This window comes from Taudactylus pleione, unplaced genomic scaffold (assembly GCF_031769625.1).
Source record: "Taudactylus pleione unplaced genomic scaffold, aTauple2 ptg000301l, whole genome shotgun sequence".
NCBI classification, from domain to species: domain Eukaryota; kingdom Metazoa; phylum Chordata; class Amphibia; order Anura; family Myobatrachidae; genus Taudactylus; species Taudactylus pleione.
In genome coordinates, this window is record NW_028284702.1 from 1,753,761 (window position 1) to 1,770,760 (window position 17,000).

General features: G+C 46.0%; 1 protein-coding gene across 1 annotated transcript in view; it reads right to left on the reverse strand.

Moving 5' to 3' along the window:
• SHANK1 (SH3 and multiple ankyrin repeat domains 1) overlaps positions 1 to 17,000 on the reverse strand; it is a 618,796-nt gene that overhangs the window by 16,874 nt on the left and 584,922 nt on the right. Inside the window, exons 20-23 of the mRNA XM_088482950.1 lie at positions 10,962 to 11,018; positions 10,661 to 10,785; positions 9,079 to 9,187; positions 5,974 to 8,533 (exon numbers count right to left, since the gene is read on the reverse strand). Coding sequence (XP_088339076.1) covers positions 5,974 to 8,533; positions 9,079 to 9,187; positions 10,661 to 10,785; positions 10,962 to 11,018 — 2,851 coding nt within the window. The remainder of the gene's footprint in view (positions 1 to 5,973; positions 8,534 to 9,078; positions 9,188 to 10,660; positions 10,786 to 10,961; positions 11,019 to 17,000) is intronic.

Here is a 17,000-nt window from a genome sequence, read left to right on the forward strand (position 1 = left end):
CTCATCAGAGTGGTGGCACACGATAATGGGAGGGAGGGCAAGATGTCTGTGGTCAGTGGCGGGGTGTAGAGTGCCAGTTTCACAGCCCACATTGATGAGAGGACTTACCCCAGGGCCAGACTGGCAGGCAGAGAAGCCATGTGGTCAGCATGGCGGCAGGTAGGAGGCATCAAGGATCATTGGAGACAGCGGAGGCAGTGTGGGACCCTAAGGTGAGTACCAGGCCGGCAGGGTAGCTCAGGTCCCAGTAAGCTGCAGGGGAAGGAGGCATAATCATGTTGGAGGTGATCAAAGGCGGAACAAAAGCAGGACAGGAGAATCGAGCTGCGGGTCCTGTTAGCAGCATCCAGCCAGGGTCTGGATAGTAATGGAGAGGTGTCTGGGTTTAAGGGGAGCAGAGGAGGGACCACAGAGTAGATCTGCGATCCCAGTAGCAGCTGCAGGCCGGGTTGATTGGAGCAGCCCACAGTAAGTACAGCAAAGAGGCTCTGGGGAGTGTGACGCTGGCGGTGCCTGCATTCACTGAGTGTGAGTGACCACCAGGCAGGCCAGGACCCAGGAGGGAACATTAATTTTGGAGCCTGCTGATGGCCGTGGCACCGCCCGCTGCAGTCTCCAAGTGCTCATGTACGGGTCGGGACTCCTCTCCAACACCGTTCACAAGGATCCAGGCTGGCCATCCCCAGTCTTCTTTGCGCAACGTGCACGTCACATAGCCCTGCACCCTAGCAACCAAAGAGCCGGAGATGCGGACTTGGCCCGCCCCTGGTAATATAGGTGCGGTGCAGAGAGCTGAGTCACAGTGACATGGTCTGACTGCCACCTGCCAGCCTGAGCTGCATATTGCTGGCCACGGCCGGGTCAGGGCGCCCTCCTTTATGCAGCGCCCTACTCGGCTGAATAACCAGCATATGTGTAGAACCGGCCCTCCATATCAGTGTAATTTGTGTATATTTCTGCCTGTAAATAAAAAAAATGGTTAAATTTAAATATTACGTGGGGTCCCCCCCTCTAAAAGCATGACGAGCCTCAGGCTCTGGGAGCCAGTCCTGCTTCTAAAAATACAGGGGACAAAATGCTTAGGGGGTCCCCCGTATTTTACGAACCAGCACTGGGCTCTGTGAGCCGGTCCTGGTTTTAAAAATAAGGGGAAAAAATGGCGTGAGGTTCCTCATGTATTTAAAATCAGCACTGGGCTCAAACTAGCCGGAGTGTAATGCCACAGCCTTTCACCGGCCTAAACATGAAGAACCCAAACTAGTCGGCCCAGGCCAGGGATCCCAGGGGAGTTGGAGACCCCCCAATAAAGGGGTCCCCACTCTCCTGAGCACCCCAGGCCTGCACTGAAGCCGGGAGCTCTTCCCTGCACCCCTTGCTGGTGGGTGCAGGGGTAATAGTGATAAGAAGAATAGATGTATACTATTGTTTTTTACAGTGGGACTACAGGTGGCAGCATGCCTGCCGTTTGGCACTTGTTGAACTACAAGTGTCAGCAGGTGGCCGCCACCGGTACCCCCACTGTAAAAAAAAAAAGTAAAAAAATAGACAGGACACACACACACACACTAGAAAGTATAAGTTTGTTACACACAAAACACACACGTAAATACTAACCTTATCTCTGGGTGGTCGGTCCCCTTCTCCAGTAGTAATCCACGATTATTACTAAAACAAAGAAAAAAAATACTCACCTAAGTCCTGGCACAGGTTGGCCTTATTACCCCTGCACCAACCGGCCAGTGGTGCAGGGAACAGCCCCGGGCGGCAGCCCAAGCCTGGGGTGCCTCAGGAGAGGAGGGACCCTTTCATTGGGGTGGTCACCACCTTCCCTGGGATCCCCGGCCTGGGCTGACTAGCTTGGGGTGTTAATGTTTTGGCTGGGGGACCCGGTGAAAAGGTTCCCTAGCTGTGGCATTACACCCCGGCTAGTTTGAGCCCTGTGCTGGCTTTAAAAATACGGGAACCTTACGCTATTTTTTCCCTGTATTTTTAAAACCAGTACCGGCTCACAGAGAATCTGGCTTGTTATGCTATTGGGGGGAACCCCACGCTGTTTTTTCTATTTTTTTACATATTTTTTTAACAGAATACACGCATGCAGCCTGCAAGTATCTCACTGATATGCACAGGCTGCTTGTCCTGGAGTGTTTGGCTGCAGTCAGACACAGGGAACTCTGGGAGAAACACAAACACATGTGTGGAAGGCTGTGCTGGGATCACATGTTTGATCCCAGCATCAGCCGACATGCAGGGGCAGGCAGAAGGGATGTGTCCTCTGTGGGACACATCCGTTGCCGGCGCTGGGACAGTAATGTCCCTAGCGTCTGTGCAGATACCGCGGGCACCTGGTGAAGGGACCGCCTGGTCCCTTTCACCAGTGCCGGCGGTACTGTGGCGCCGGGAGAAGCTTGGCTCCGGGCGCAAGCTCAGCGGAACTTGGCGCCCGGCAGCCAAGAAGCGGCGGGTAGCCGGCGCTGGGAGAGAGTACCTGCTCACAGCGCCGGTCAGGCGTTGGGCGCGGCGGGCGTTTGGCCCTGGCCGCGAGCCAAACCTGGCTCGCGGGCAAGCAGCCAATCAGAGGCGGACGCGACGAGCCTATCGAAGCTCGCCGCATCATAGCCCCGCCCACTCGCGCCGTCTTGTATTAGACGGCGCCGAGCGGGAAAGTTCAGTTCGGCGGCGGAGATGGAGGAGAGAAGACCTCCCGAAGAGCGGAAGATCGGCGCGGCAACAGGGGCGGCGGCCACGGGCCACGGAAGAGGCCAGAAGCCGCCGCTGGCCAGGACGGGCCAGCGGCCGAAGAATGCGGCTGAGGACCGGAGAGGACTGAGGGGGAGGAAAGTAAAAGAGCATCACGAAGTTCCCCCCCGCAGCCTCTTCCAACGTAGCAGGTAGGCCCTCCGTGAGGCCCACCATATACCCCCCTCCCTAGACCGCCGGGGTTGTCGGGCGCTAGGCCCGTGGGCAATTAGTCGGGCACAAGGCCCGGGGCACTATAGCGGGCATTAGGCCCCAAAAAAGGATCCCCTCTTAATTAGGTATAAGTGGCCTGGGTACTAGGCCCAGGTCACTACCCAATAAAGTAGGCGGGCACCAGGCCCGTGGCCATAAATCAGGCATAGGCCTGTACCCATACAGGAGGGCACTAGGCCCTATATATGAGCCCCACAGATAGGCAGGCAAATAGGCCTGAGCCCCATAATAAGTGATCTGGCCATTAGGCCCAGACCACTACCTACCACCATTTGGCAGGCACCTAGGCCTGAGCCGCATGTAAGACCCTGGGCGTTAGGTCCAGGGCCCTGAGCCCATTAGGTGTGCCCCTCATATAGAAAGGTAGCCCCCGCATAGATGATTAGAGGTTTGAGCAGTGGTGGAGAGCTGTACGGCTTCCACCCATGAGGTAGTGGTTTCCCCAGTCACAGAGAAGAGGAGCTGGTCAGCTCTGGATAGGTAGCAGACATTTAAAGGGACAGCACTGTGTTTTGCTCTTGTGTATTTAGTCTGTGTTTGGTGTTCCGTGCAGGGCAAAAGTTTAGTTGTTGTTATATCTGTCGCACTACACACACACCGTAGGTTGAGGGTGATGCCGTTTAGTATGTGTAGTTGCTTGACATAGGTTTAGGCCCTGCACGGCTGTGTTGTGTATCTCCTTACAGGGACCTGCAGGCGAGTGAGCGGACGAAGAGCAAGAGTGGACACGGTGAGAAATATCTGTGTGTACTGTCTCTCCCTGTTTGTTTGTCACTACCTATCTCCTTCCTTCTGGGCGGACGGTGAACCTTGCAACCCGGTGCAAGGACGGATCTTCACCTGGTGCGTGAGTACCGATAGGTGAAAATTCGGGATCTGAGGCCAAAAGTGCCAATGATGATCTTCACTTAAAACCTGAATTTATCCCCCGGTTCGGTAGGGCGCGTCGGTCGACGTGAGGAAGGACGGTACTCACCTCGTCTCCTTCCCCCTAGGTCATCGTGTCCGTGTTCTATTCGGAGGTTCCAGGACCGTCTGCTCAACACACGGCCTGAAGGTGAGAGGGTGCGACGCAAGGTAAGTAACAGACGTACACCTGCACGGCAGCAGGCATTGCACCGCACCCGCCTCTCACAATGCACCATCGAGAAACACGATTCAGCACAACACGATTCTTGGTGTTTCCCGTGTTTCTGCAATGCTGTTAGTGTTTCTACTCGGACCAGACACGATTCTTAGTAAATTTACCCCTTAGGTTCATTTGAAACAAATGTAACTTTTTGGGTCAATGTAACCCTTGCTCACATTAACACCTACTTTACCTTGCACTGTATGCGTCACAATTGACCATACTAGAGAGTCAGTTGTTACGATGAGCACACTTTTAAGATGTGGAGGTCTAGTGCTTGTTAATGTTGTCTCATTCAGCCAAATCTATTTTTAAAATTAAACACCTTTTTCTCCCAAGTATGAGAACACCAAGGGTCCAACATCCTTTGCCGTGTGGGAGATACTCCCCATTGGTGCCGCTCTAACAGCTGTTTCTCCTGCCATGCATGGCAGCAAAATGTTGGCATTAAATGCTCCAACACTTGGGGGCTTCTCGTGTATCAGGGGCACTAAGCAATCAGTATTATGATACATATTTAAAGAAAATTATCTGGGGACTGCACTATTTCAGTGCTTGGAGACCAAAGACTTGGCCTGGCCTCTGTAGTGGGCAATGACAGTCTCATACAGCTGCTTATAGTACACCAGGGCAACTAATGAAAAAAAATGGTAGTCTATTCTCTACTTAGCATTTGTTATAGGCAATCCTAATAGTTCCCTGCTAATAGAGTAATGGTAATTGTTTTTATTCAGATTCTGAGCCCGCCTATTTACATACTGAACCCAAAATGCAAAAGCTTAGTCTCTCGGATGAAGAAGTGGCAGCAAAAATGATGCATCTTAATTAGACAAACCTTATTCTTTGCTAGATAGGTCATTGCATTACTTTCTATGGCCCCCATAATCCTCCTTGATACCTTGGAAACAATGAACAAATAATGAATAGTGCTATATATAACATAAGTTAATTTCCAGACATGTATCAATGTAGGGGCACGGTGGTGTAAGTCACCTCGTAATGGAACAGAAGAACATAAATAAATTTTAAGGTGTATGGAAAAACCATATGTTCAACTTAAGTATCAGTATGTACCATGTATTAGACACCTTCATTGTCAATCCCTGATGCGTTATATATTGTGCTGCTATAAATATTTATGCATATGCAATTATTGATCATCCAACTTTATTTTCTGCATAGTAATATTATTACATAAATAATGAGATTTTCAAACATCATAAACATTAACAGAACAGTTTGAAACCAACAGAAAATTAGTAAAACTTCTTTCTCCCCACCTCTCTGTCTACCCCCACCCCTTCTCTCTCTTCCTCCTCCTGCTCACTCTCTCCTGTGCGTCTCTAACACTGGTGGGAGGGGTCAGAGGTCATACTAACTGTCATTACATTCCGATATATATATATAACTTTAATCAGCAGTATTGAAGATGCCTTCTTTCAAATTTAATTGATATGTTATTGGTATGTTATTAGTGGATGGAGATGTTTGTATTTAGAATTTAATGTATTAACAAAAATATTTATTTTATTGAAACCATTTCTGAATATTTTCTTTACAAATACCAGATAGGATTATTTAATAAGTGCAGTGAATGAAGTAAGTGAATGCATTTTCCTTGCTATCTGGTAAGGTACATGCTAAAGATACTTACAGAAAATAAGCACCGACAACTACCATATACAGTAGTGTTCGGTTTTTAAAAATGGCAACTGTCAGTAAAAGTTATTGCACCTCACACAACATTTTCTAAATATACAGCTATTAAAACCAACATAAACATTACTGGGTGAAACTTATTTTCTACCTTGTAAACAGATTAGAGTTATTCTGCACTACTATACTTTTCCTCACCAACCTTGTGCACATACCTGTGTCTCTGCAGAGAAGTGGGTCTCTCTGTAAATGATAATGAAGAGTCTGGTTGCCTCGACCATGAAACCCCACTCATATGGTGAAGCTTTGAACTTAACTCAGTGATCATGTTTGCCTTAACTGTAGAGACGGGTGATGTTTTTTCATGGGTGTAGTCCTCCCATGGGAGTGTAGGAGATTTCCGCTGAGAATCCTTGGCCGACTCTGAAGGAGCACTGAGTGAAGGTCCTTTAGATGGTGTTAGTGTGAAGACATTTTCCGTGCAGGGAGCAATTGAAATAGTGGTACTGGTGGCAGTGATGGAATCTCTGAGTAGCCCAGGTGTTCTACTTGGGAATGTCCGGGAGCGAATCTTATTTTGGAGGACAGCCTTTTCAGCACCAAATGCTTGCCCATCTAGATAAGTTATGTAAGTGTCCAGAAGTTCTGTCCCTTCTGTTGATAGTCCTGACATACTTGATAATGTAGAGACACTGCTAATAGTCTCCAGGTGGTGATCACTACTGCTTCGACTATCAATCTCTTCGATGCCAGAATCAGTCACTGTCTCTATTTTGTCTGATGCCGGAATTTGGATTGATGACACAACAGAGGAAAAATTGACATGAGGTTCTTTAAGTTCTGGTGTCCCCTGGGTTAAGTTGGCTACTTCACTGTCATAAGAAGTGAGGCTAGAGGTTGTAGAGTCTAAAGTAGGAGTATTACCAGAGTCAGGAGGTGGCGGGGGCACAGGAGGTGGAAGGGTCGCAAACCCACCTGATACACCTGGTGGGGAGTCGGGTTTGTCAAAACTATTGGAAAATTCTAAGGGTGGAGGGAGGGGCTCTGTAAATAAAAAATCATCATCAACATCAATAGAAGGTGCTGGGGGAGGCAAGACTAATAAAGGGAGTCCATTCTCTTTGGAATTTAATTCACGTGTTTCCAGATTTGTGCTAGATAATGGGGGATGGTTCATTGCTGTGTTGGCTATTGGCATATCGTTCTTTATTTCCCTACATAAGGATACCTTATTATGTTCTTCTTCTTCTTTGTGGGTTGAGTTTTCCATGAAGCGCACATGCAGTTCAATCTTTTCTTGGCCTTCTGTCCTCTTCTCCCAGGCTTTACCTTGTTCAACCCCTTGGAGCAGCAAGAGAGCAGGAGATCGATGCCCGGAACTCTCATCTGATTTTCTTTCACCACTTGGAGAGACCATGCAGGGTTTATAATCCATCTCTTTTCTTTTAACTGGGCCAGAATCCCAGAGACGATGTGGAGAGCTGCTTCGGGAATTTATTGGTGACTTCTGTTCTGCAAACCGTGGTGATGATGGCCTTGATTTCCTCTCTTCTATTTCATTTCTACTATGTTGGTGTGACTCTTTTAAAGCTCTTTCTCTTGCTGCCAAAGCAAGTCCTAGAGGAGAACTAGGGTCTAGGATTTTCCCGGTTAGAGGATGTATAAGTGGGCTGGTTCCTCCGACTGGGCTAACATTAGACATGGACAGCGGATTTGAGCATGATGACTGTAGTTGTGGTAAAAAAGTGGAACACACAGTGCTAAATGCGCTAGTGGTACTGGGCCCATATCCCTTGCCAGATTTTGTCTGGTAGGAGTACCCACTAGTAATGTCTCTATTTACAGGGGCCACATAATTTGGGGGAACATTCAAGTGCATGTACGGTTCACTAGAAAACATGCCCTCATCAATTGATTTGGATTGCTTCAATCTAGGGGCAGGCGTGGGCTCTATATCTTCATCTGTGGACAGAAAAAGAGATGACTTCCGACGGGCTTCATTAAACCATTCACGGTCCCGCCGTGCTGCACCAACAATAGCTGCTCCAAATTGGCTTGTGAAGTCAATGTTGTCCCGCAGTTGCAGCGATGGGATTGGGTCTGCCTGGCTTTCAGCCTCCATGCTGCTCCCTTGGCTGCTTCTTCCACTACTACTGGTTGATGGGGCTTTGATTATTATAGTAGGTATAGGTATAGAACTTTTTTCATGGGACTTGGTGGCCTGTTGCTGCTGGTGATGAGACTGGTATTGCTGCTGCTGTTGCAAGTGCTGTTGTTGTTCATTCTCTACTTTTACTTGTTTAACCAGTTGACCTTTTCGACGCACTGCTTTTGGTGGGACATACATTGCAGTGCTGGCTGCTCTTGAAGGTAGATTAAAGTAGCGCATCTCCTGTGCCTGGGACCTCCAAGATCTCATGTTTGCCTGTGAAGCCATACCCATTCTAATCTGCTCATCAGCTCCCTGTTCAGAATCTTGGTGGTAAAGCTGCTGCAGTTTCTCACGTCGCTGAGATGCTTCCATCATTTGTTGGTCAAAAAGACCTGTCTCTTGTCGCACTGTAGGGGAGTACAGCTTGGAATCTCCACCTTGACTGAAGTTAGACCTCACAACTGGGCTAACCCTGGCTGAAGGAGAGGGAGCAGAGCTATAAGGAGGATCAGGAGGCGAAGTAGTAGGAGGGGGAGGGATATCTTCTGAACTAGGAACTGAGAGACTGCGGTTGAACTTCATAGGGGGTGCAGACAAAAATGGCTTTTCGTCATCCACAGCACCTATAAGGAATACAAAAACATTTCAACTTCAATACACAATTATAATTTTAACTCGCATCTAAAGGTAGTATAATTATGTACACAATGGTAGCCAAGACAATGGCTTTAAGGGGAACGGTTGTCCAAATACCCTACTGCATTAAGTCTAATATTATAACTACATGAACACTGTTTCATAGAGAGACGTATTTCACAAATATTTTACTTCTTTGTCTCTTGCAGTTGGTTGGAAACTGAATTACTTACATTTGTATTGTAAGTTATCTAATGCTACGTGTTGGCTTACCCCTGTAAATGTCTGTCTGATTGACTACAGGTGGGTTCTGTCCCCATAAAAAGAAAAGTTACAAAGGCACAACACCAACATTACTAATTATATATAAATAATACATTTTTGCATCTGTCCCAATTCAGACTCGATTTCATAAATAGCAATATGAAGAAAAAATTAATACAATAGGCAGGAACAACCCAGTGAAAAGTGCCTAGTACTTTAAAGGAATCATGAGCCTATATAGTACTGCAGGTCTTTAAATATTTCTTACCAATAGACTTTTGTCGCAGCATCATGGCCTGGGAGGGTGAAGAAGACAGGTATGGTGGGCCCTCATACACGGATTGTGCACTTGAGACTCTATGCTGTCCAAAATTTGGCTACATAAACAGGAACATATTATTTACCAAACAGACACAAAGAGTAACAGAACATGGAATATATGTAGGTAAAAAAAACCAAGTCCAATATTTTTCAGACTCAATTTTCTAGAGCATTTAGAAAAAGCCTCTAGAGGTGATTCATCCATAGTAAGGTACATACAGAGCCAGTGGCGCATGCAGGGGGGGTTTCTGAGTACCCACAAACTCCACCTGATCAGTCAGAGAGCTCAGATTATCAGAGGTCAGTCTCTGCTTTGCATAGGAGGCGGCTGAAGGGGAGCTGCTGCGCATGCCTAGCAGCAGCTCCCCTGTTCAGTCTCTCCCCCTCCCTCCGCCCCGTCTGGAGAAGCAGCCAATGTGCGCCACGATCGGGGGCATGTCTTGTTCTGCTGCAGCTACTAAGGTCTCCAGGCACTATGGTTTCCGTATATGTACATTATATATATATCTATATTTATGTGTATATATATATATATATATATATATGCATACATGTATACACAAAATTAATCCCCCCTTATAAATCCTGCATTTGCCCCTGAGAGTACTTATGCAATTACAGCTAGAGGGCTGCAGCATTCTCCCAAAGTGACACAGCAGTGAGGGAAAAATTTGGTTACCGCTGAGGAAGTCCAGGAGATGAGACATAGCTTCATCCAGACGAAACGCGTTAGAAAAATTTGCTGATCAACTTTGTTCAGATAATCTGTTTTTCTATTGTTCAATGTACTGGCATTTATGTACATACTTGTGTTCTTATCATAAAATCATATTGCACTATATATATTTGTTTTTATCTTTTATGTGTTTTGGAGTTGTATTAAATCTATGAAAAATCATATTGTGGATGACTTTGTGTGGACCTATACAGGATTTTGAGATAACCCTACTCATTTGATCCATATGGTACGGTTTCACCTATAAGCTACATTCAATTCACACTGGTTGCACTAGCACATTGTTGCACTGGGAGGCGACCTTGTCTTTTACTATATTTTATATATATATATATATATATATATATATAACAGGTGGGTGGTCAGTGGTTTCCATATATGTACATTATATATATATTTATGTGTATATATAAGATAAAATAAATTTTGCGTTTGTCACACGGGAAGTATTTAGGAAGGTAACCGTTAGGAGAACACGGGACACTGCAGTCTCCCAGCTGACGTGCGTTTTCCGGTTACTGTTGTGTCTCACTGAGGCAGCTTCAGGTTGCAATGTCCAACACCACAGTTATCAGTTATACTGCACCTGAGCTGAGAAATCTTATGAAAATCAGGAAACTCTTAAACTTAAATAATTTGTGTTTCAGTTTAAGATTAAGAGCCATCCTATCTATAGATGTATAGTTTTATCCATACTATGCTATAGATGTAGTTCTAAACGTACACTCAAACAGCTCATATACAAACATAGCAGAGTCTCAGGTGCAAGACTGTAGGGCAGCTGGATTGCTACCTCTGAGGAATAAAAGCTCTTCCCTGCAGTCCTCGATGTTCCCATTGATGCCAGTGTACCCGGGCTGGAGCTCTCGTTCACACTAATGGTTTGTTGGGCAGCGGCCAAAATCTCATCCAGTTTGTCTGCATGTAGAGGAGAGAGACAACAGTGCAATCATGTAAGGCATAGGTGGTGCTGAAACTCTATACTTGTTCCATTTTATTCATCTTTAATATGGCTATGCAATTGTCTATTGCTGTTTCTGTTGAGCAGTATGTGATAGTGGAATGAAAGCAGTTCTGGTGAAGCGGAGTCTTACTTAGTGCCATCTGATACACAGTCCGTTTCTTCTCCGTCTTCTGAGCTGGCTCGTATTCTAAGAAAAACGGAAGGCAGGCAGTGAATACTCAGGGGTGGCATTATAAACGCATAATTATCAGTTTCCAGTTTCGCTTTTTTTTCGTGCAAAACAATAGCAAATTGTATCAATAACTTATACACCGAGAAGGCAGCAATGTTACTGTTAGCAAACAGTACATTCACATAAATATTGGTTCATGCCATTAACTGGCTGTCGCCACTGTGTGTAGGGAACGGGCAAAATGTAAAATGAAAATGAATTAGGAATCACACAGTAACACAAGCACGATGTTACAGGAGGCGGGACTATGACATCATAGTGGGGGTGGCTATATGGATGCAACATGCTTACACAGTGCTTGTGACAAAAAATTCATGAATGTTCTCAGAAACTTGCTTTAAAAGTAGTACAAGGCTGCTTGTATGGTGGGCATTCACACACTACGGTCTTTATACTGTACATATGGGACACATACAACATGTACAACTTTATAAAAGAGCCTGTATAGAGTATCCTTTTGGGAGAGGGTTTAGCTCTATGACACAAAATAAGTAGCTGTGTGTTCCCATGAAAAGGTCTTTCAGGCAACTGACCTGTTTATCATAATACCTATTGGTACAGTGGCTATTACTCATGTATCTCTAAGAACAGTGGGCATTACTCATGTATCTATCAGTACAGTGGTCAATACTCACGTAACTATCAGTACAGTGGCCATTACTCATGTATCTATCAGTACAGTGGCCAATACTCATGTAACTATCAGTACAGTGGCCATTACTCATGTATCTATCAGTACAGTGGCCATTACTCATACAACTATCAGTACAGTGACCATTACTCATGTATCTACCAGTACAGTGGCCAATAATCATGTAACTATCAGTATAGTGGCCATTACTCATGTATCTATCAGTACAGTGACCATTACTCATGTATCTATCAGTACAGTGGCCATTACTCATGTATCTATCAGTACAGTGGCCATTACTGATGTATCTATCAGTACAGTGGCCATTACTCATGTATCTATCAGTACAGTGGCCATTACTCATGTAACTATCAGTACAGTGGCCATTACTCATATATCTATCAGTACAGTGGCCATTACTCATGTATCTATCAGTACAGTGGCCAATACTCATACATCTATCAGTACAGTGGCCATTACTCATATATCTATCAGTACAGTGGCCAATACTCATGTAACTATCAGTACAGTGGCCATTACTCATGTATCTATCAGTACAGTGGCCATTACTCATGTATCTATCAGTATAGTGGCCATTACTCATGTATCTATCAGTACAGTGACCATTACTCATGTATCTATCAGTACAGTGACCATTACTCATGTATCTATCAGTACAGTGGCCATTACTCATGTATCTATCAGTACAGTGGCCATTACTCATGTAACTATCAGTACAGTGACCATTACTCATGCATCTATCAGTACAGTGGCCATTACTCATATATCTATCAGTACAGTGGCCATTACTCATGTATCTATCAGTACAGTAACCATTACTCATGTATCTATCGGTACAGTGGCCATTACTCATGTATCTATTGGTACAGTGGCAATTACTCATGCATCTATCGGTACAGTGGCCATTACTCATGCATCTATCGGTACAGTGACCATTACTCAGTAATCTATCAGTACAGTGGCCAATAATCATGTAACTATCGGAACAGTGGCCATTACTCATATATCTATCAGTACAGTGGCCAATACTCATGTAACTATCAGTACAGTGACCATTACTCATGTATCTATCAGTACAGTGGCCATTACTCATGTATCTATCAGTACAGTGGCCAATACTCATGTAACTATCAGTACAGTGGCCATTACTCATGTATCTATCAGTACAGTGGCCATTACTCATGTATCTATCAGTACAGTGGCCAATACTTATGTAACTATCAGTACAGTGGCCATTACTCATGTATCTATCAGTACAGTGACCATTACTCATGTATCTATCAGTATAGTGGCCATTACTCATGTATCTATCAGTACAGTGACCATTTCTCATGTATCTATCAGTACAGTGACCATTACTCATGTAACTATCAGTACAGTGACCATTACTCATGTATCTATCAGTACAGTGGCCATTACTCATGTATCTATCGGTACAGTGACCATTACTCAGTAATCTATCAGTACAGTGGCCAATAATCATGTATCTATCAGTACAGTGACCATTTCTCATGTAACTATCAGTACAGTGGCCATTACTCATGCATCTATCAGTACAGTGGCCATTACTCATATATCTATAAGTACAGTGGCCATTACTCATGTATCTATCAGTACAGTGGCCATTACTGATGTATCTATCGGTACAGTGGCCATTACTCATGTATCTATCGGTACAGTGGCCATTACTCATGTATCTATTGGTATATCGGTACAGTGGCCATTACTCATGAATCTATCGGTATATCGGTACAGCGGCCATTACTCATACATCTAACAAGGATCCACAGCTGGACCATCTACCAATTAGAAACTTGCTGAGACTGACTCAGAATCTACTACCCATAGCTTGGCCTATTTGTGCAGCAAAACCAATTAAACACCTCCCATGCTGTACTAACTCTCCCCACTCTATCCAAATACTACTGAAGTGCAACTAGATGTGAACACAGCAGTGGAAGCATCGTGCAACGAGCTCGTACAGACAAATAATCCATCTGTATGAGCAATATTTCCCCACATACATGAAGAATAATGAAGAAAATAAGTGCACCGCAAAATATATTGTAACCATTTGCGGCTCCAAAGTTGGTCAAAAATTCAAATAGTGGAGCCACATCAACTGCCAGTGTGTCCCGGCCGGCGATGTTTGGTAGCGTTTGGAATGGCAGTTGGTGTGGCTCCCCTATTTGAGTTTTGTGGATTATGCTGCAGCTCCCCCTCCCCCGTAACTGACGCTGATACTGTAACGTAGCGTTTCTCATGCAGATACACCCGCAGTCACACAAAGAGTACAGGCATGCTGCATATCAGCAGAAGGTGCTTGTTCATCGCTGTGTGAATAATATGCATTTGTAGGGAAATATCTGCAATAAAAGATGCTCAGCACTACCAAGTCGCAAGGAGCGCACATGTGTAACACGACTTGTAGCACACGGAGGATAGATGTATGTGGACACATCTGTATGTATTAGTCACAGAAAAGTTAGTCAATTAGCATGAGGCTCAGAGTACTCCTGGCGAAAGCCACCTGATGTGGGGTGAGGAGCCCTCCTGATACCCCTGATGGAGGAAAAACCACCTGATGTGGGGTGAGGAGCCCTCCTGATACCCCTGATGGAGGAAAAACCACCTGATGTGGGGTGAGGAGCCCTCCTGATACCCCTGATGGAGGAAAAACCACCTGATGTGGGGTGAGGAGCCCTCCTGATACCCCTGATGGAGGAAAAACCACCTGATGTGGTGGCTTTGAAGATTGAGTTTAAGCCGAGATACTGTAAGTCTGCCACTGTGGTGGGACTACAAATCACAAAATGTCCATTCTACTGACGACTGCATCACATGCTGGGAAGTTGCTCTACTAAAGATCTGCCCCCCAGACTCAGTCACTGGTGCCCCATGCCCTCTTACACGCAGCTCCGTCCAGTGCAACCTTTTGACATCCAGCTGCTGGAAGAAGATCTGCACTCGCACATGCTTGGGCCAGTCACTCAGGACTCTGCTGCATGGCTCTGAGGTTAGAGCTGCCGCCAGGGAGGTGAGTGAGGGGAGTTGTGAGTGAGGGAGTGCTGCACTGGTCTGGGGCTTGGTCTACCACCAGGGAGGAATGAGACAGAGCGTAGTGGGCGAGGGGGGGGGGGCACCGGAAGTATCACACTGACAGAGGAAGCTGCTGAGGAGCAGCGACACCAGTGAGTCCAGGCTATTGATAGATGGAGGCAGCAGCTGATGGTCTGACATAGAACTCTTCACTAGTGTATGGTGGCTTCTCAGGTGCCATGTATTAAGTGGCCTTCATGGTACACTCCGGGTACTTACAGTAGTTACAGACCTAAGTGGGGTGAATATATTGTGGGCAATGGAGAAGGTGCCCCTTCAGTGCTGGCGCCCGGTGGCAGGCGCCTCCATGGTCTCCCATAGTTCTGCCCCTGCCTCTGGAGCCGCCACTGATTGTTTTCTATAGGTTACAATCTGATTCTGTAACTCTACTAATGGATACGATACACATTTCCTGAATGCTAAAAGTAAGAGAAGTCCCCAAATAGTTTTTTGAATGTTAAAACTAATTTAAACACTGAGAGGACACGCATCGAAATGTGCTGTAAAAAGCAATCGCAGTACTGCGCCTGTGCAGAACCCTTCATACGCACTTGGATGGAGACTGAAAGAGCGGATGGATTGATCCGTCCATCTACTGATTACTCTTCATGTGAAATGGACGTTACTCTGCAGCAACTGGGCGGCAACCACATACGGCACTGATTCATCACGTGAGAGTGTCATGGGAGTGTCATGAGCATGTAGGCCAACTTCCGTGCTTGTTTGGAGTGTGCATACAGAGGTGGGATGAAGGTTTCAGCTCAGTTACTAATGATGACAGCTGTGGCTGTGGAAGGAAAAACTGTGGTCTGCCTGCCCATCTTCCTGAAAATTTGCGAATATTCGGTATTAGAGATGAACGGTTCGGTTTTGCTGAACACCTAACACACCCGAACTTTGAGGTTCTGAATAGAACCTATTGTCGGCTCGTATCACTTTGGGGTTCTGAATAGAACTGAGTCCTGGATTGTATCACTTTGGGGTTCTGAGTAGAACAGAGTCTTGACTCGGGTCTTCTTGGCAATTTCGGAACTCGGATCTCAGAAATGAGTCTTGTGTGTTTTGGATTGTATGTAAGTTCCATCCTAAGGCACCATTTCACATAAAAGTGTATGGAGAGGGTGTGGGCAGTAGTTCATGCTGCAATACTACATTCTAGTCACCATTACAAAGGGTTGTAGATAGATTGAGTGGATGGGAGCATGTAACAGACTACAGGTTTCTTTGTCACTGTGTATGTTTGTTTGTCAGACACTAGCTAGCACATACATGCCGACAATCTGGCCAGGTTGGTAACGCGGGGGACCTGGTGAGGGGGCTTGACGCGAGTTTGGGGGCAGAGCGGGAGCGTGACCACGTGATCAGATTTGCAGAGATTACCAGCATCGTGCAGCAGGGGCCGGGGCCACGATGAAGCAATTCAGAGCGAATCATGTCATCGGCTCCCCCCGGACCACCAACTTGTGTTCTATACTGTAAGTGGGCGGCTGTGGGGAAAAAGTGGGCACTGGCAGGGGGGTGCGAGCAATTTTAGGGAGCCACCTGGCCATTTCCGGGGAAGTAAGGCAAGTATGAGCTACAGAGCAGGATTAAGGTTTGTGGGGGCTCAGGGCAACTCATTTGTGGGAGCCAATAAAATGGCATTATGCCACACTTTGTCCCAATTATGAACGTTATGCCACACTGCCCCCAGTATAAACATTATACTACACAGTGCGCTCAGTATGTCGCACAGTGCCCCACAGTATACCACACAATGTCCCCATTATTAGTATTATGACACACTATACCCCCAGTATGCCCCACAATGCCTCCAGTATTAATGTTAAGCCCCACAGTGCCCCCACGATGCCCCACAATACCTCCAGTATTAATATTATGCCCCACAATGCCCCCCATGATGCCTCACAATATCTCCAGTATTAATACTATGCCAACAGTGCCCCCATGATGCCCCACAATACCTCCAGTATTAATATCATGCCCCACAGTGCCCCCCCCATGATGCCTCACAATACCTCCAGTATTAATACTATGCCAACAGTCCCCCCACGATGCCCCACAATGCCTCCAGAATTAATATTATGCCCACAGTGTCCCCAGTATTAATAATAAGCCCAGTGCTTCCCCAATAAGCCATACAATGCCACGGTCGTCTCCTCCCCCAGTGTCAGTAGCGCGGCGGC